Genomic DNA, 20,114 nt, shown 5'->3' with positions numbered 1-20,114 from the left:
ACAGTTTGTAACTAAGGGTCATATTTTTGAAAAAATTAAAATGTGTATTTTTAGTTAAAATAAGCATTGGTATTTAAGGTATGTCTACTATGAAATATGTTAACACAATAAATAAACTGATACCATGCAGATTATCAGTTTTATTGACATTTTTGAAAATAAACGAAACGGAAAAAATAAAAGTGGAACAAAACATTTGGTCCCTAACTGTACTTCAGTTATTTCCACCCGAGTGCCCATGATAACACTGATGCATTGATCATATCCTATTGTTTGTTTTCTATACATCTATTGCTATACTGTATTTATACACATGTACAATACTGACCGGGCATTATAAGTACAACCGTTTGATAGTAGATGGGAAAGTCTACACTGATGGCGACTATGGAAAAGTCCCTGAATTATAGGAAACCCACGAGGGGAACTTGAAAATATGTGTCTGGAACTGTCATGGTTTGTCTAAAGATAAAACAGACTCCGAAGATTTTTGTGATATCTTGAGTAATTTTGATATCATTTTCTTACTAGAATCATGGTGTGATAAAAATAGCGCAATAGATTTAAATGGGTATAGTTGCGTTAATTTTTATAGAAAATATCAAAATAGGAATTCTAAGCGTAATAGTGGTGGAATAGTCTTGTATTATAAAAACACTATAACAGAGGGAATAGAAATTGTGAGATCTCATTTTGATACTATAATATGGTTGAAACTTGACAAATCTTTTTTTGCATTGGAGAGAGATATATTTATCTGTGGAGTGTACATTTTATGTGAGAGTTCGCCTATATATGATGTTATTAACTGCAATCTGTTTGAAATCTTGGAGACTGATATTGTAGACTTTCAACAATTAGGCTCAGTTTTGGTAGCAGGAGACATGAACGGTAGGGTAGGTCTAAGACCGGACTATATTGCGTATGATGTTACAAACAATTTCACAGATCATGAAAATTATGTTCCAGATTTACCGCTTAGCCGCTCATCAATGGATAAAATTACTAATACCCAAGGACTTAACTTACTTGATTTGTGCAAATCTACCGAAATGAGGATTTGTAACGGTCGCTTGGAGAGATCTGGGTCATACACCTTCTGTGGGCATAACGGCTCAAGCGTAATTGACTATTTACTATCAAGAGAAAGTGATTTTTCATGCATAGTTAACTTTGAAATAATGAAATTTAATGAATTCTCGGATCACTCCCCGTTATCTTTTACAATAGGTACACGGGCGATCAATGATCAGGATATTAATACGCAGACTGAGTATTCACGCGTGAAATGGGATGATTCGAAAAAAACAGAGTTCAGACGTAGATTAATTGCGAGGCTACCAGATTTTAATGCGATTTTTGAAAAAGCGGAAAATCTTGAAAACGAAACAGTGAATATATGTGTTGATGAGTTTATAAACCTTGTTAATGATGAAGCTATGTCACTATTTTGCAAGAAAACAAAAATACATGGGCCAAAAGTTGCATTTAATAAAAAATCTCTCTGCAGGAAAAATGAATGGTTTGACCAGGATTGTGTTGTTAAAAAGAATGAGTACTTAATAGCTTTAGACACGTTTAATCGAAATAAATCGAGTGAAAATCGGGTGTCCTTTTTAAATTGTAAAAAGGCCTATAAGAAAACGGTACATAGAAAGAAGCGTGTTTTTGAAAGAAAGAAAATGAAAGAAATCGAAAACTTAAGACATAAGCAGCCAAAGGATTTCTGGAAATATTTTACTAAAACTAAATCGCTAAAAGGACAAGATATTACACTGGCGCAGTTCTATGAATATTTCCGAAGTATTTCTGAAGAAATGAATACTAATGTAAATGATGAGGCTGAAGACTTTTGTTCAAGACCGATGCAAGAAAATGATCCAATTTTTGATGAATTAGACTTGAAAATAACAGCTGAAGAAGTGAAATGCTGTTTAAAATCTTTAAAGCGCAATAAATCATCCGGTGATGATAACATTTTAAATGAATACTTAATAGAAGCGGGGGATATTTTGATTGCCCATATTGTAGACTTATTTAATTTAATTTTCAATAGTGGTGTTTTTCCGAAAGCGTGGATGCAAGGTATTATCATACCAATTTTTAAGAAGGGAGATCAAAGTAAGGCAGAAAACTTTCGCGGAATAACACTCACCAGTTGTTTGGCAAAGTTATTTACTTCTGTGATTAATAATAGACTGAATGGTTGGTGTGAAAAGCATAATGTTATTTCAGACGCTCAATTTGGGTTCAGAAAAGGAGTATCAACAGTTGACGCTATATATACATTATCATCTTTAATCGATCACTTCCTTAATGATGGAAAAAGGTTATATTGTTCCTTTATTGACATGAAAAGTGCTTCGACTCTATATACAGGAATGCATTATGGTTTAAATTATATAAACTTGGTATTAATGGTAAAATGTTGAAAATAATAAGATCTATGTACGATATTGTGAGATCAAGGGTGAGGCATTGTGGTAATTACTCTGACTTTATTAACATAGCAGTAGGCTTGAAACAGGGTGATGTGTGTTCTCCTTTGCTATATTCTTTATTTGTTGAGGACTTGGAGCTGTTTTTACAATCAAAGAATGATTCTGGTTTAACAATCATAGACATTACATTAATTGTATTACTCTATGCAGATGACATGGCATTGTTAGCTGAAACCCCGGAAAAACTGCAAAGCAATCTAGATACATTAAAACATTACTGTGACATGTGGGGTCTGAGTGTTAATACAGAAAAGACAAAAGTTGTGGTATTTCGCAAAAGAGGTCGTTTGAAAGAAAATGAACATTTCTATTATAATGGTATGAGATTAGAAGTTGTTAACCAGTTTAACTATTTAGGCGTTGTATTTAGTCACACAGGTTCTTTTAACTGTAATCAACAAATGCTTGTAGGCAAAGCACTTAAGGCTATGAATATGTTATTAAATAATATTAAATATTTTGATTTTTCTCCGAGAACTTATTTACAGTTATTTGATTCTTTTGTTAGCTCAATATTAAACTATTCGTGTGAAGTCTGTGGTATGATTAAGGCAAAGGAAATGGAAAGAGTACATCTGCGTTTTTGTAAACGTATACTAAATGTTAAAATTTCTGCGAGTAATGCAGGTGTGTATGGTGAATTGGGAAGATTTCCCCTGTATATTAATAGATATATACGAATTATGAAATACTGGTTCAAATTATTATATACTGATAATTGTATATTACAATATATATATTCAAGCTCTCTTGAAGATTGTGATAATGGTAAAACAAACTGGTCATCAAATGTCAAACTATTGTTATGCAGATATGGATTTGGTTATGTATGGGATAACCCATTTTCAGTTGAACCCAAATCCTTCATTTTGCAATTTAAACAAAGACTATTTGACAGTTTTTTACAAAATTGGCGTGAAAATGTTAATTCCAATCAAGTATTGTCTATAGTGTATAAGTATCTTAAACCGGACTTTGGATACGCTCCATACCTAAATATTACCAAGAACAAACATCATCGACATTTGCTAACAAAACTAAGAATATCGGCTCACAGTCTACGAGTAGAGTCAGCTCGATATGGCAGAAACAGGCTGGAAAGGCAAGAGAGAAAATGTCAGATGTGCAATAACGGTGACATTGAAGATGAATATCATTTTATCCTGCGTTGTGATAAGTACAAAGATATTAGAAAGGAATATATACCAAAAAAATATTCTATCAGACCAAACATGTTTAAACTGTTGGAACTGTTGAGCTCTGAAAATAACAAAGTCTTAAAAAATTTATGTAGTTTTATTGAAAAGGCGTTGAAAATGAGAACAGTTACGCTTCATGTAAGAACATAATGTCAGCATTTTAGTTCTAATTTAGTGTCAGTGTCTGTTATCATACCATGAGGTAAAAGTATGATAGTTCACCTCGTTAGACTGATTTACTAGATTGGTTTATATGATTGACAAATTAGATAGATATGTTGTATTTTTTGTTTATGTATTGCAATTTAACATTCTGTAATTTAAACTGTATTTGTGTGTGTAAATAATATATTTTGACCTTGTATAATACTATCAAATGTGTTTGTATAGAATAAGAGCCATTCAGGCTCATTTCTGAAATGAATAAAATATATATATGTTCATTATGTGGAGGATTATTATTGAATACATGCAGTGGTGTAGCTGGCCATACATTGGCGTAGTTGGCCTTTTTCAGTTAAAACGGAGGGGTGCAGGAGACTGCCTATTCCACTGCGGGTTCAGGGATGCCTTACTTTTAGCATTTTATATCAGTGGAACTTCGCTAGCTAGTATCAACATTTATATAGATATTCTTGGGGTGTCTGTGTTAGTTCTTTGAGGTCCTTACTAGTATTTCGGTTGGCTTCGAAATAAGTTTCAGACGTGTGAGCGAATTGATGTTAATTCTGGGGGTGTTAGTTATGGGCGAGTCAGTATTAGTTCTATGGGTGTCAGTGTAAGTTCTGGAAGCAATTAGGTTAGTTAATGAGATGGTGTCTGGTGTAGTTTTTATTAGGGTATAGGATGCTGGATCGAATAAAAGCAAATGTTGCACTTAAAATGCATTCTAGGTTCGCTTCAACTGTGTCCTACAAAAGGTAAAAAAATTGTACCTAAGTGGCACTATTCCCATAGAAGTTCGTCTGTATTTCTTTGTCATGTTTACGTTGAAGACACATATGTAATATGTCGAAGCCACTTGCTTGGTTCTTGACTTATGACAGATGCAATTGTTTCAATCCTGATAATATTCAATCGGACTTAGACTGTCAAGAGGTAACAGATCTGATTGAAAAATTCATAAGATATACTTATAAGCATCTGTCTGCTTTCTAGCTTCACTTTCTATGTCCCCTATTTATTTAGTTTAGTGTTTTCTGTGCTTGAAATATTTACAAAAATGAATAAAGCTGTATATATTTAAGGTTTAGGAAACACATGCAATAAGTGTCAAATATTTATGTAAAAATTTATTTGCTGACCCCCTGCACGTAGTTTTTTTTTTCAATTTTAAACACTTTCCCACCTGTGACCAAGTGCCATTTTTGCAGCATACGTATATGATAATTATTTACAAAGGCATGTGAACTATTTTGTTGCGTCACTGGTTGGAAAGATGTTTAAAACGTAAAAATGATTTATGTTCATATTTTAATAGAAAAGAGAATGAGAAATGTCTACAAAGTCTTCTTTTTTGTTCATAAACTTGTAAAATGAAGTCGCATTTATCAAGAAATGGTCTTCAACTATCATAACTATGCAATTTCAGAAGACTATCCCTATGACACGTTTTCCTTAATCGGATAGGCAATCTGAATAGGAAAATGTCCGAGGTCCTTTCTATTAAAAGAAAACATAACTTCAAAATAAAATCAAAGTACTGATAGTATAAGCTATTAACATTGTCCAATATTACCCTCACTGGCATGTGCTATTCATATGTCTTTCTTTCCTATGTTTCTTTTTTAATACCTTAACAGGGTTGCATGTAAGATATTATTGTTACTTTATATTTTCATCAGCTTAGTATGTATGATAAATAAGATATTTATTTTCCCACTTTTTCTGTTGTTAGGTGCAGTGAAGAAAGCGGCATTGATTGTGAGTCAGCCTCTTGAGTTTTTAGCGTTTCGTGGCAATGATTTCCAAAAACAAGTGACTTATGCTTTAAGTTTTAAGATATCTCCCCGACATAGGAACAAAGATAACTTCATGGTTTTACTAACTGATGAATGTATTGCAAACCCTGGGAGACAGAATGAAGCAAGAAAGCCTGGCATAAAGTTAGCATTTCAGCCAAATACAAAGACATTTAACCTTCAATTTAGAACAAAAAAGACGGATGTAGATCAGCTGATCAAAGGAGCAAAAGCGGTAAGACAACTTGAATATTTTTCTTTCACTATTCGTAGAAAATAATTACTTCCAACTCTTAAAGGCTTCTCAATCAATTTAAAACAGAATTTAATCACCAGATGCTTCACTTGAATGTAATGTTTTCTTTACAAGATTTAATTCGTAAATTAAACAGAATCTAGTAAAGAAATCCATATAGCTATCAAAATAATGTAAGGTTTATTGCATCATCATACACATTTGTAATTACCTCCCTTTAAAGAAGATTTTATGTTCTATATTCAAATTCGTAATCATTTTTGTATCATATTTCTATTTGTTTCAATAGATAGATAGAAAAAGGATAGGATAGGATTATTGTAAAAATGTCGTTAAAATTTATTTTAAACACTGGGGAATCTTATTTTTCTTTCTCCCTTTATTAATTAATCTCCAAAACGAACTGGTCAAGCACTTAAAGTCTTTATAAATATTTGATTGACCAGTAATACTACTAGTAGTAAGCAAACCTGATAACTGGTAACAGTATCACACTTACACCAATGAAAAATGGATACACGTAGTTGCTGCGAAAAAAGTGGACATTTTGTGCAGTATTGTCTGTCCTGGCTTAATTAACAGAAGACACAGACAAACCGTGATGACTGCGATAAACTTAGACAAAAGGTGCAGTGTTATATGACTTCTAACACGGAAAACATGGACAACCCATGATTACAGTGAACAGTGAAAACTGCATGACCCTTGCGGATGACTTCTACAACGAAAAACAGAGACAAACCGTGCTTACTGACAGATCGTGAAAATATATCTATCGCACCTATACATTGTCAAACACGAATAAACCTTGCAGGGGCCTGTTTCACGAAAATTTATAAGTTTCATACTACGTTTTCTTCTAAGTATTGACTTTAAAACATATTTGTTTCATAGGATATAGCTTGAATCATTTTTAAAAGCTGTCATTACAACGATTCAATTGTATCGCAGATGTACCGTATTTTTCTTCGGCTCAGATTCTAAGAATCGCCGAATAGCTAAAATGAATCTACTTTAATGATGTATGTTGAATTACCTTACTATGGAAGCCCTGGAGGGACAAATGACTTCCGTACTTCCTACTTTTAACTTCTAACTTTTGCACTTCTCACTTCCAACTTCTTGACTTCTTAGTTCCTTCTTTTAACTTCCGCACTTCTGACTTCTAACTTCTGCACTTCAGACTTCCAACTTCCTGACTTTCGACTTCTGATTTCCAATTTCAACACTTCTTATTTCCGACTTCCAAAGAGGGAAAGTTGGAAGTCAGAAGTTTTGAAGTTGGAAGTCGGAAGACAGGAAGTTGGAAATCAGAACTGAATAAGTTAGAGGTCAGAAGTGCGGAAGTTTCAAAAAGGAAGTTAGAAGTCGGAAGTAAGAAGTGCGGAAGTTGGAAATCAGAAGTCGAAAGTCAGTAAGTTGGAAGTCAGAAGTGCGGAAGTTAGAAGTCAGAAGTGTGGCGGTTAGAAGAAGGAAGTAAAAAGTCAAGAAGTGTGAAGTAAGAAGTGTGGAAGTTAGAAATCAGAAGTCGAAAGTCAGGAAGTTGGAAGACAGAAATGTGGAAGTTAGAAGTCAGAGGTGCGGAAGTTAGAAGAAGGAATTAAGAAGTGAAAAAGTCGGAAGTAAGAAGTGTGGAAGTTGGAAATCAGAAGTCGAAAGTCTGGAAGTTGGAAGTCAGAAGTGTGGAAGTTAGAAGTCAGAGGTGCGGAAGTTAGAAGTAGGAAGTCAAGAAGTTGGAAGTGAAAATGCAAAAGTTAGAAGTCAAAAGTAGGAAGTACGGAAGACAATTGTCCTTCCAGGGCTTCCATACCTTGCTATCGGGTTTTAACTTTGTCATTTGAAAAAGGAGCGAAACTTTCAGTCAATTCTTTTTGTGAATTGACTTTATAAAAGTTATTAAATCTTTTTAGAAATATCCTTCTTAGATTCTAAACGTTTATCTATGAGTTGTTACAAAAGATAATAAAATAGAAATAACTATTCGGTATTTAATTGGTTGCAATACGCAGTTTTTTGACCACTGCATTTCATTATGATAGCCCCTCCCCTAAAACATTTCCAAAACAAAGTTTTTGTTAAAGTATAATAATTAAAACATTAAATCGTTTGATTTCAGGACACATACGGGTGGTATAAAGTGGTTGTATATTTTGAAGACAATACGTTAAGTATGGAAGTAAATGGACAGAAAGTTTTTACACAGACAGATGTTATGGGTGAGTTTAATAAAATGTTTATTTATCACATTATATCATTTTTTTATTATAATTATTTTTCTAATATAAATAATACCATTTTGTAATTCGTTTTTTTTATTGAGGCCCTGTATGCTATCCATTATATTATATCCTTATGGGGTATAGCAGGGGCCTGAAAGTTATCCACTTATTTACATTACGAAATGATAGAATTTTATAGGTAATTTTCAGCAAAATATGTATACAGATATAAAAATAAACACACATATATATGTATATAAATATACAGTTTTCATAACATGTAGAGACTTAAGGAGAACTTAATTAACTTTGGTATTTTCGAATATTCTTTGAAATCCACATCAAATATCTGATTAAAAAATTTCTTTTGGTTTTCATTGAAAATAATACTGAAGGAAGAAACTACAGCCCTTCCCCACCCCCGGGACATCTCCGATGGGAGTTTTCTGTATTCCCCATCTATTTATCATTCTTTATTTTCAAGTTTCGTATTTTATATTTTACCGCATCATGCCCTATATATATGCTGCTGACCCTACGTTTAATATAAATATGTTTATGACCCTATTTGTATGTTATATAAATATGTTCCTAAGCCTATTAGTATGCTGTATCTACTTTACCCTTACCCTATATGAATGTTATATAAATGTGGTCCTGACCCTATTTTTATGTTCTAAAAATATGTTCGTGGGCCTATATGTAGGTATTATAAAAATGTTCCTGACCCTATTTGTATGTTACATTAATACCGTATAACGGGTATTTTTACCTGGTGCTAATTATACCCCCACAAAACGAAGTTTGGGGGGCGGCGTATATAGGAGGGCATGTTCTAATCTCTGGCCTGGCCTGGCCTGGCCTGGCCCGATGAGCTCTATTTTCGACTGGGCCGGGCCAAGCCAGGCCAGATTTTATTACACATAGAAAAATGAATGGCATAAATCTAAATATACAATTACATAGCAGGCAGTATAACCTGCATTGTTTACTTGCTGCATGTCAACCAGTCCCTGGAGAATCATTACTTAGCCGTCATTCTTATTTGAATACAGATTTGCACTGTAGAAAATGGTGTAACTAAATGATAACTACCATTTTTTCTGTAACCAATTATTTAAGTCAACTTTAATACTTGGTTTTAAAACTAATGGCTAATTTCATTGATAAGTTTACCTGCTGTAATATAACTGAATATTTACATGCACTGAGAACACATCTCTTTGGGAATTGTAATTACAGGTTGTGTCCCTACTATCCTTAGCTGACCTTTTAACTGTTCAGTTGAACTTTTAATGTGTTTGGTTTAGTTAAGCTGATGTTCAATTCATGGAAGAGTAATGAAAATAATATTCGTTAATTGTGGGACCTCTAACTCATTGTCAGTGTGTTGGCATTTTAGATTATTGATATTTTTCTTGCACAAAAAAAAATAATGGTGCATTGTGTTTATGTTATTTCTAAGTGATATATTTCAAGCTAAAAAATGCTCTTGAGCCTGTTTCACAAGACTTTGTATGATTTTTTTTCCCACATACTTAGATCAATATAAAAACAAAAATATTCAGTATGTGTATAACGTAAACTACAAAATTTATATATCGCTTCCCCGCACCATACTATCACAGGTTCTAGAACGGAGGTAGCATTATTTTAGAAATTGAAAGTTGTTGTCCGTTAGTATTGACAGGTGCCACTCTTTATTTTACATCATATTTGTAACCTGAAAATATCTAAATTGACCAAAATAACATGCAAAGTTTACCAATGGCACAGTGGCGTAGTGATAAGTTCTCCGACTTTCACACATGTTACCGTGGGTTCGATTTCAATTCAGATTGTTTTCATTAAATCAATATAATGTCATGTTATTGATACTAGTTTTATTCTTACAACATTTTATGGTAATAACTTGTATGTAGAAGAATGTCAAATACTTGTGTATTTCTTTCAATAAATGAACAATAAATCACGATAAGTGATAATTTTCCTGCAATCTAAATTTACAGAGGAAATTTAAAAAAAAATGATAATGAAAATGGTCAAACAGGTGTTTCGAACTTACAGTCCCGAGATTGGTAGCTGAACGTTTTGTCAGCACAGCTTTATCTGCATGTACGACCTGGCAGTAAAGAAATGTTTATATTTTATTTGGTTTTCAATATTTATATTTTTATTTATGTTTGGGCACAACTTTTTTTTTACGGAAGCATACAAAATATATTCTTGATTGCTAGTTCAGTAATTTCGGACAATACTAAATAATAGACAAAATAATAAAATTAGTTAGGTTATTCAATTTGGGGAAAACCAAACCACCAGTCAAGGGTCAATTGAGGTGGAGATCCCCTGATAATAGTCAACAATTAATCAGGCATCACCTTTAAATTAGACATAATAGTTATGTTAGCTACAGGCTTATTCTCATGTGTATAATTTTACAGAGTGGGAGTTCAAAATGTATTTATATAATGTCTGAAATATCCAAACTTATTCCAAAAGTCAGATTTTAAAGATGCTATAGAAATCACTTTCACGAAATTGAAATCTATGGCCCGGCCTGGCCTGGCCTGGCTCAGTCGGAAATTGGGCTCATCGGGCCAGGCCAGGCCAGGCCAGAGATTAGAACATGCCATATAGGAGTGAGCTTTAAACGGTTTTCGGACAATAACTTCAGAATGCTTGGGACTAGGATCACAAAACTTAATAGGGAGGTTGGTCATGACCAGCAAATGACCCGTATTTATTTTGAGTTCCAAAGGTCAAAGGTCAGAGTGTTCCGGAACATTTAAACCTTTTCCGGACAATAATTGAGAACGCTTGGGCCGATGAGAAACTTTATAGGGAGGTTGATCATGACCAGCAGATGACCTCTATTGAGTTTGAGTTCAGTAGGTCAAAGGTCAAGCAAGTTCGGCTTTGACATTGGCTTAATTCTGTGACAAGGCCATATTGTGGGGGTATAATTCGTCACTCATGTGACAACTCTAGTTTTTATTATTTTTACAACCAAAATGAATTCATAAAATATAGCTCACATTAATTTCCAGCGTAAATTAAGAACCTTTAATTATATAACTATAACTGCATGTAAAAGACTAAACGAGATTAAAATGGCTATAGAATGATTCGAAATGGTTGGTTCTGTGCAATCAACATTTGAAAACAACACTGGTCTTATTTCTGTATTAAAAATGCGCCTGGATTAGATACTGTATATTGCTGCGTTTTTCAGTCAGTTTAATCAGTAACTGCTTTAAACCTACTAAAACTGAGACAGGATTAGTAACAGAAAAGGTTTTTACTATTCAAATTGATGGTTTTATTATTCAAATTGATTATTTGTAGTGCCTTCAATAATTAGTATTGTAAATTGTTTACTTGTCTATTTGAAAATTAAAATCATATAAACTCAGATCATATATTATTTTTTTTGCCTCCGAATTTTGCAGCAACTGATATAACACTTTAAACGGTATGTTCCTCACCCTATTTGTATTTGATGTAAATGTATTCGTGACTCTGTTTGTATGTTACGTACATATGTTCATAAACCTGTATGTATATTATGTAAATATGTTCCTGGTTCTATGTATATGTAACATGAATATGTTCCTAACCATATTTGTATGTTACATAAATACGTTCCCTGCCCTATTTATATGTTATATTTTTTAAACCCGGGGAATTTTTCATTTGAGACTTCAGGTGGGAAGCACTGTCTCTTCCAACCAGTTGAAACTTAAGCAACTGTGACGTTGATTAGTCACAAACGCGTTTAAAAATTGCTTTTGATTTACTAATTTTATGTTTCAGTGTGTAAATTTTTTGATTGTTTGGGTGGTCTAAAGTTACTAAGGATCAAAATAATTCACATGTCAGCAATTCTTTGAGATTTTATAATCATTTTCTCACTGTGTCATGTTATAAGATTGTTTAAAAAGAAAAAAAAAAGAAATTACATTATCATATATTTAATTCTGTAGGTAAGATTCCACAGAACGAGTGTCCGTTATATATAGCTGGTAGAGGGCGTGGCTACAGCAGAGCAGAAGATTTCTATGGATATTTAGACAATGTAAGTACTTAGATTTTAAATTGGCTGGAAACTGTGTTAAACGTAATAAATGTGGTTAATGCTAACATGTACATTCCCATTGTGGCGCATGTTTAATCTAAATTCACTTTTTTTCTAAATCCGAGTCCCGTGATAGAAAACGCTCAAGTGTTTGTCTGAAGCCTGTTCTAGGACTCTCATAACTTACTAAATACAGTTCCGAGAGACCTACGTTTTAAAATGCTTTGAAACATGGGCACATGCGTTATATCTGTTGTAAGCTCAATGAACGACGATAATGTAAAGTCTATATAACAGTGAAAGAATTTGTACTTTGAAATTCTTCGATATAAAAATCTGTCATTTTAGGACGATATTGGTATACTTCTGAGATTTCCACTCTGTCATAGACCTGCTTTCCTCAAGCTATCCATACATTCTGCTTAATAATCGAAATGGGAAACTTAGGACCTATTTATTAATGACCTTTTTCGAGACCGCGGGAGTATACGTTTGACCGAATTACTGTTATTTCTCCAAAAGCATGGTGATAAAAGAGTGATATGACTTATAGCAATAACAGACCCATATATATTTACTTAAGATTTATTAAGCAACAACTTTAGACTATTGAGATGGATTTTTTTTATTTATTTATTTCAGGTAAACCTGGTCAAGGACTGTAAATTTCACGAAGCCAACATCAAGTTCCTGTGATTTTGCTCAAATTCTCCTAAAACTGTATATATTTGTTGTCCTTTCATATCATAATATAATTTTATCTTTTAAAATTCTTTGTTTATTTTGATGTCATTTGAACAACTGTGGTTGTATCGCAGTGATCCGTAATGACATTCGGCAATTTTCGTTCGATTACGTATTTTCCATAAGCGATTTCGGCATTCTTCGGCCATAGGCAATCGGAGAACGCCGAAGTCGTTTACGGAGAATACTAAGGCGAACGGAAATAGCCGATTGTCTTATGCGGTCTATACTCTACATGGCATTTCTATGCTTCATTGTGTCTGAAAGGGCGGATGGACCGTTATTGAACTCAAAAACTGACTGACCGATTGTGTTATTGGTCCAAAGCAGGAAGACCCTCGGTGCCATGTCGTAATTATTAACTCTCTTTTACCAAGCACACCTATATTTAAATTTGCAAAGTTACACTGTATATATCCAGTGACACCCAAAGTGCGACATTAACAGATTAGTTGCGGTAAAAATAACACCAGAACAAGGAAAATGGCGACGAAAGTTGCTATTCGGTGATACACTGTGACTGAACTCTTTGTCAAACAGTGTTGGAACAAATAGAGATTTACATACGGCTTTTCAGATGCATAACTTGTTTTAATCGTTATTGTGTAGACGCGTGTGAAAAGTGGTATTGAAGACAGAAGGACGGAAAGACGGACGAAAAGACATTCTGATTTAAAGATGTAGAAATGCCAGACCAAATTGTTTATTTCAATTCTTCATGTGAGAAAGCCGTCCAGCTGGCTTACGAAAGATCGGTGGTCCTATCCAGGTACCCGCTCGTGATGAAATAACGTATGACATAACTGTGTCGGTGCTACGTTAAACACAACAAAAAACAAAAACAAATGAAATCGATGCAGTCTAATTTTTTGTAATACCAAGCTGAGTATAAAATATAAAAGCAATGCAGCGCATATGTGAAGTCGTTAGACGCATCATAAGTAAATGCAATTATCCAATAAAACGGTTCATCAAAACTTGACATCTCTAAATTACCCGTCAGACACCTATTGAAATTTGAAATAAACATGAACTATGTCTTTATGATTCAAAAGTAGAAAGACTGAGATTTTATATTCTACGTGCATGGCAACGTAATGTATTCCATACACGTCTGATATGTCTGTTCAGAATACTCAAGCTTGTAGTAGAATGTAGGTCATAATTAAACTGTCCTTGGTGCAATATACTCGTTTAATTTACAGGACGATTAAAACAAACGCGTACTATTTTGTTATTTTGTTTAGGCATTCCATGTACGTGCGCGTATTCAAATTTCGGACTTTATGATGTCTTGATAACGCTACTTCAAAGCATGTAATCGAAAATTCTTCAAATACTTTCAATATGAATAAACGTTTTATGCATACATTCGCTTTAAAAAAAACATTTTTTCTAAAATAATAAAAGATGATTTTTAAGAAGAAACGTGTATTTTTGCACGAATAATGATGTCTTTATATCTGTTGGTAGATATATGTAGATAGAGTTATTTCTGTTGGTAAATAACTGTAAAAATCAAATAAAGGATATTTTTTCCGAACGTGACTATAAGTTATATTTTAAGAGTTATAAGAAAACACCACATTTTCAGAACTTGAACTTCATCAATCAAATTGAAGTTGTTCTTTTTAATGTTATTTAGAGAAATCCTTCATCAATAAACGCAATCACACATTTCTCGGCAAAATAACAAGGATAACGAAATATACACAAGGTTTCTATTTCATATTACGTCTGTCCGTGTGTCCGTGTTTTCCGTAGTTTAAGTACCGTTTCACTCGATGTCTATTTCACATAGATGGACCAATATGTGATCTATCATATACATAACGACTACTCCGCTTATTTTTTTTTTATTATTTTTTTTTTTTTTTTTTGGATTTAACGTCGCACCGACACATGATAGGTCATATGGCGACTTTCCAGCTTTAATGGTGGAGGAAGACCCCAGGTGCCCCTCCGTGCATTATTTCATCACGAGCAGGCACCTGGGTAGAACCACCGACCTTCCGTAAGCCAGCTGGATGGCTTCCCCACATGAAGAATTCAACGCCTCGAGTAAAGCTCGAACCCACATCGATGAGGGGCAAGTGATTTGAAGTCAGCGACCTAAACCACTCGGCCACGGAGGCCCCCCGCTTATTTTTATTCGAGTAAACTAGTCTCTTGGCAAAATTAACAGGCTATGTACAGCCTCTCAGTTGTTTACAAGTAGCGAATATTTAGAAAGCAACAAAGTCGATGGGTAATAGATGGAAATGCAGCTTTTATTTGCATACTGAAAGAATATATTTGTGTTTGCATTCCTTTTACTGTAACACAATAATTTGCAAAGTACAAGAAATAAAAGTGTTGTTTTCTCTCCTTATTTTCTTGAATCTATCTGCATGCTATAAGACTATGAGTCTTTCATTTTTTTATCCTTTCCTGTTTGGGAGGTATGTATGTATATGTATTACTGGTATAGCATAAGTTTAATCTAAAACAGACATGGCGTATCATACCTGTAGTATGATTTACTCATTTTAGTTAAGTTGGTCTGCAGTTCGCAGTTCGCAGTTCGCGATTCGAATTGCGAACTGCAAACTGGTCTGCAGTTCGCGATTCGAATTGCGAACTGTAAACTGGTCTGCACTTTACGATTCAAATGTCAACGTGCAGTCTGATCAACAATGTCCTGCACATTGCAGACAAGAATGCATTTCACAGTTGGTCTGCAGTTCTCGTTTCGAATTGCGAACTGCAAACTGGTCTGCAGTTTGCGATTCGTGTTGCGAACTGCAAATTAGTCTGCAGTTTACGATTCAAATTTCAAAGTGTGCAGTCTGATCAGCACTGCCCGGCAAATTGTAGACAAGAATGCATTTCACATTTGGTCTGATGTTAGCAGTTCGCGTTTCGAATTGCGAACTGCAAACTGGTCTGCAGTTCGCGATTCGAATTGCAAACTGTAAACTGGTCTGCGCTTTACGATTCAAATGTCAACGTGCAGTCTGATCAACACTGTCCTGCGCATTGCAGACAAGAATGCATTTCACAGTTGGTCTGCAGTTCGCGTTTCGAATTGCGAACTGCAAACTGGTCTGCAGTTCGCGATTCAAATTCGAACTGCAAACTGGTCTGCAGTTCGCGATTCGAATTGCGAACTGTAAACTGGTCTGCGCTTTACGATTCAAATGTCAACGTGCAGTCTGATCAACACTGTCCTGCGCATTGCAGACAAGAATGCATTTCACAGTTGGTCTGCAGTTCGCGTTTCGAATTGCGAACTGCAAACTGGTCTGCAATTCGCGATTGGAATTCGAACTGCAAACTGGTCTGCAGTTTGAGATTCATATGCGAACTGTAAACTGGGCTGCAGTTTACAATTCAAATTTCAAAGTGCAGTCTGATCAGCACTGTCCAGCGCATTGCGGACAAGAATGCATTTCATAATTAGTCTGCAGTTTGCATTTCGCGTTTCCAACTGCGAACTGCAAACTGGTCCGCAGTTCGCGTTCCGAATTGCAAACTGCAATCTTGTCTGCTGATTACAATAAAAATTTCAAAGTGCAGTCTGATCAGCACTTTCTTGTGCATTGCAGACAAGAATGCATTTCACAGTTGGTCTATAGTTCGCAGGTTGTGTTTCGAATTGCGAACTGCAAACTGGTCTGCAGTTCGCGATTTGAATCGAACTGCAAACTGGTCTGCAGTTCGGGATTCGTATTGCAAACTGTAAACTGGGCTACAATTTACGATTCAAATTTCAAAGTGCAGTTTGATCAGCTAATTAATACAGATGGATAACTCTAGCTACCCTAAACGGTGTTATTTTATGCTAAAATCTTTAGATAACGTAGGTAGAATCACCTGGGCTACTCAGGTCAAGCACTTGTTATTTTTGTATGGTTTGGGTTATGTTTGGATTTCACATGATGTTGGAAATATGACTACTTCGTTAGTATTTTTCGTCAAAGACTCATACGGATTGTCATAAACAAAACTGGAAAGAGTCTATCGAAGAATCAAGTAGATGTCACCATTATAAACATTTTAAAACTTTATTAAATACAGAACGTTACCTTACAATAAATTTGCCATTTAAAATACAGACTAGCAATGTCAAAATTTCGTTGTTCAAGCCATAAGCTGCATGTTGAAACTGGTAGGCACAACAATACACTTTTTGAATCTCGTATCTTCGTATCTGCCAATTTTGTTATAATAGAAGTAACACTAGTATTGTTGAATGTGAATATCATGCTTTTTTTTCAATGTGAGAAATTTAGTGAGATCCGTAATCAGTATCTTCTTAATTGGTATTCATCTGACAGAAGTATACAAAGTTTTTATAACATACTTAGCTCTGATAATGAAAAGGTGTTATATCTAACAGCATTGTATCTTGAGAAACTCTTAAATAATGTTTGACCTGTTAAATATGATATTCAGCAGCCTATGTTTACTAGTCGACTGTGTGCTGAACCTATGAATATGTATTTCAACTTATCCGATTGTATATGTTTACATTTTGTGGGATCACAACTGTTTATATATTTACTTACTATATATTACGTAGTGTATTTTTGGCCGGAGGCCTTTGTTACAATTCATAAACTTTTGACTTGACTTGACTTGACTGTCCAGCGCATTGCGGACAAGAATGCATTTCATAATTAGTCTGCAGTTCGCATTTTCGCGTTTCCAACTGCAAACTGCAAACTGGTCCGCAGTTCGCGTTCCGAATTGCAAACTGCAATCTTGTCGGCTGATTACAATAAAAAATTCAAAGTGCAGTCTGATCAGCACTTCTTGCGCATTTCACAGTTGGTCTATAGTTCGCAGTTTGTGTTTCGAATTGCAAACTGCAAACTGGTCTGCAGTTCGCAGTTCGCGATTCGAATTGCGAACTGCAAACTGGTCTGCAGTTCGCGATTCGAATTCGAATTGCAAACTGGTCTGCAGTTCGGGATTCGTATTGCAAACTGTAAACTGGGCTACAATTTACGATTCAAATTTCCAAGTGCAGTCTGATCAGCACTGTCCAGCGCATTGCGGACAAGAATGCTTTTCATAATAAGTCTGCAGTTCTCATTTCGCGTTTCCAACTGCGAACTGCAAACTGGTCCGCAGTTCGCGTTCCAAATTGCAAACTGCAATCTTGTCTGCTGATTACAATAAAAATTTCAAAGTGCAGTCTGATCAGCACTGTCTTGTGCATTGCAGACAAGAATGCATTTCACAGTTGGTCTATAGTTTTGCAGTTTGTGTTTCAAATTGCGAACTGCAAACTGGTCTGCAGGTCGCGTTTCGAATTGCGAACTGCAAACTGGTCTGCAGTTCGCAGTTCGCAGTTCGTGATTCGAATTGCGAACTGCAAACTGGTCTGCGGTTCAAGATTCAAAATAAAAATATATTTGAACGTTACTCTTATACTTTTAAGTAATAGGTCAGTATTTGCTAAATATAAAATTTTGAGCCGTGCCATGAGAAAATCAACATAGTGGGTTTGCGACCAGCATGGATCCAGACCAGCTTGCGCATCCGCTCAGTCTGGTCAGGATTCATGCTGTTCGCTAATGGTTTCTCTAATTGCAGTAGGCTTTAAAAGTGAACAGCATGGATCCTGACCAGACTGCGCGGATGCGCAAGCTGGTCTGGATCCATGCTGGTCGCAAACCCACTATGTTGATTTTCTCATGGCACGGCTTATTAATGTTAATGGTCTGCACTTCCTCCCTCTTCAGTAGAACTGCAAAGTGCCGGCAAGTCTGCGGCTCCTAGTTTTCGATTCGAACTACGAACTGCAAACTGGTCTGCAGTTCTCAGTTCTCAGTTCGCAATTCGTAGTTCATAACTCGAATTGCGAACTGCAAACTGGTCTGCAGTTCAAGATTCAAAATGAAAATGAATTTGAAGGTTACTCTTATACTTTAAAGTAATAGGCAAGTGTTTGCTAAACATAAATGTGAAAAGTCTGCACTTCCTCCTCTCCATTAGAACTGCAGACAAGAATGCATTTCACAGTTGGGTCTACAGTTCGCAGTTTGCGTTTCGAATTGTGAACTTCAAACTGGTCCGCAGTTCGCAGTTCGCCTTTCGAATTGCGAACTGCAAACTGGCCTGCAGTTCGCAGTTCGCGATTCGAATTGCGAACTGCAAACTGGTCCGCTGTTCGCAGTTCGCCCTTCGAATTGCAAACTGCAAACTGGCCTGCAGTTCGTAGTTCGCAGTTCGCAATTCGAATTGCGAACTGCAAAATGGTCTGCAGTTCGCGATTCAAATTCGAACTGAAAACTGGTCTGCAGTTCGAGATTCGTATTGAGAACTGTACACTGTGCTGCAGTTTACGATTCAAATTTCAAAGTGCAGTCTGATCAGCACTGTCCAGCAAAGTGTAGACAAGAATGCATTTCACAATTGGTCTGCAGTTTGCAGTTCTCAGTTCACGTTTTCAAATGCGATCTGCAAACTGGAAAAGTAAAGAAGAAATGAAAAATCTTGAAATGGAGCTTCTCTATCTTGCAGGATTTTTTCCAATGAATTTAGTAACATTTTTATGGAGGAGCCGCCCGTATCAATTACCGGTGACGAATATAGATAAGCTTAAATATAAACAATGAAAACATGTAGAAGTTATAGCATGTTTGTCACGGGATGTAACATTTCATGTTCTTTAAACTTAATAGTGACGTGCGCCGCGCATAGCGGGGAACTAATACTTTTCCCTGGCGGTATCGTCTGCTGTTTAATTGAATTGGATATCCTCGGCAATGAACGTGTTATTACGAATATTAACGGAGATGTCCGAGGCACTTCATCCTTGCCCGTACAGTCTTTGTGAATTCTTGTCATGTAGGTTACATTCTACCAATTCAATTCCTTATTTAAATTTTATATTAATAACAAAACATTCAGACCTCATTTCAGCACTTTAGAGCATTTCATTGATATGAAACCATATATGTTCATTTAGTATAGCATGTCTTCTTATCAAAAGTAGAAAAATATTGACATGTTATGTTGTATATAAGAAAAATAATCTGTTCTGAGAAACATCACCCTCTTAAAATGCCCCCATGAAAACAGCCGTTTAGCAATTACGCGTAGGTAGACATTTTTCGCAAAGAATAAAACTTATTCCAGGAAATTTACAATGAAAATGGTCTAG

General features: G+C 35.1%; 1 protein-coding gene across 1 annotated transcript in view; it reads left to right on the top strand.

Moving 5' to 3' along the window:
- The window catches only part of LOC123529301 (uncharacterized), a 29,045-nt gene extending 16,058 nt beyond the window's left edge, over positions 1-12,987 (top strand). Inside the window, exons 6-9 of the mRNA XM_045309575.2 lie at positions 5,598-5,896; positions 8,034-8,133; positions 12,123-12,214; positions 12,857-12,987. Coding sequence (XP_045165510.2) covers positions 5,598-5,896; positions 8,034-8,133; positions 12,123-12,214; positions 12,857-12,910 — 545 coding nt within the window. The 3' untranslated portion in view covers positions 12,911-12,987. The remainder of the gene's footprint in view (positions 1-5,597; positions 5,897-8,033; positions 8,134-12,122; positions 12,215-12,856) is intronic.
- The last annotated feature ends 7,127 nt before the right edge of the window (positions 12,988-20,114 follow it).

This window comes from Mercenaria mercenaria, chromosome 13 (genome assembly GCF_021730395.1).
Source record: "Mercenaria mercenaria strain notata chromosome 13, MADL_Memer_1, whole genome shotgun sequence".
Lineage (NCBI taxonomy): Eukaryota > Metazoa > Mollusca > Bivalvia > Venerida > Veneridae > Mercenaria > Mercenaria mercenaria.
This window is presented reverse-complemented; position numbering and strand designations above follow the sequence as displayed.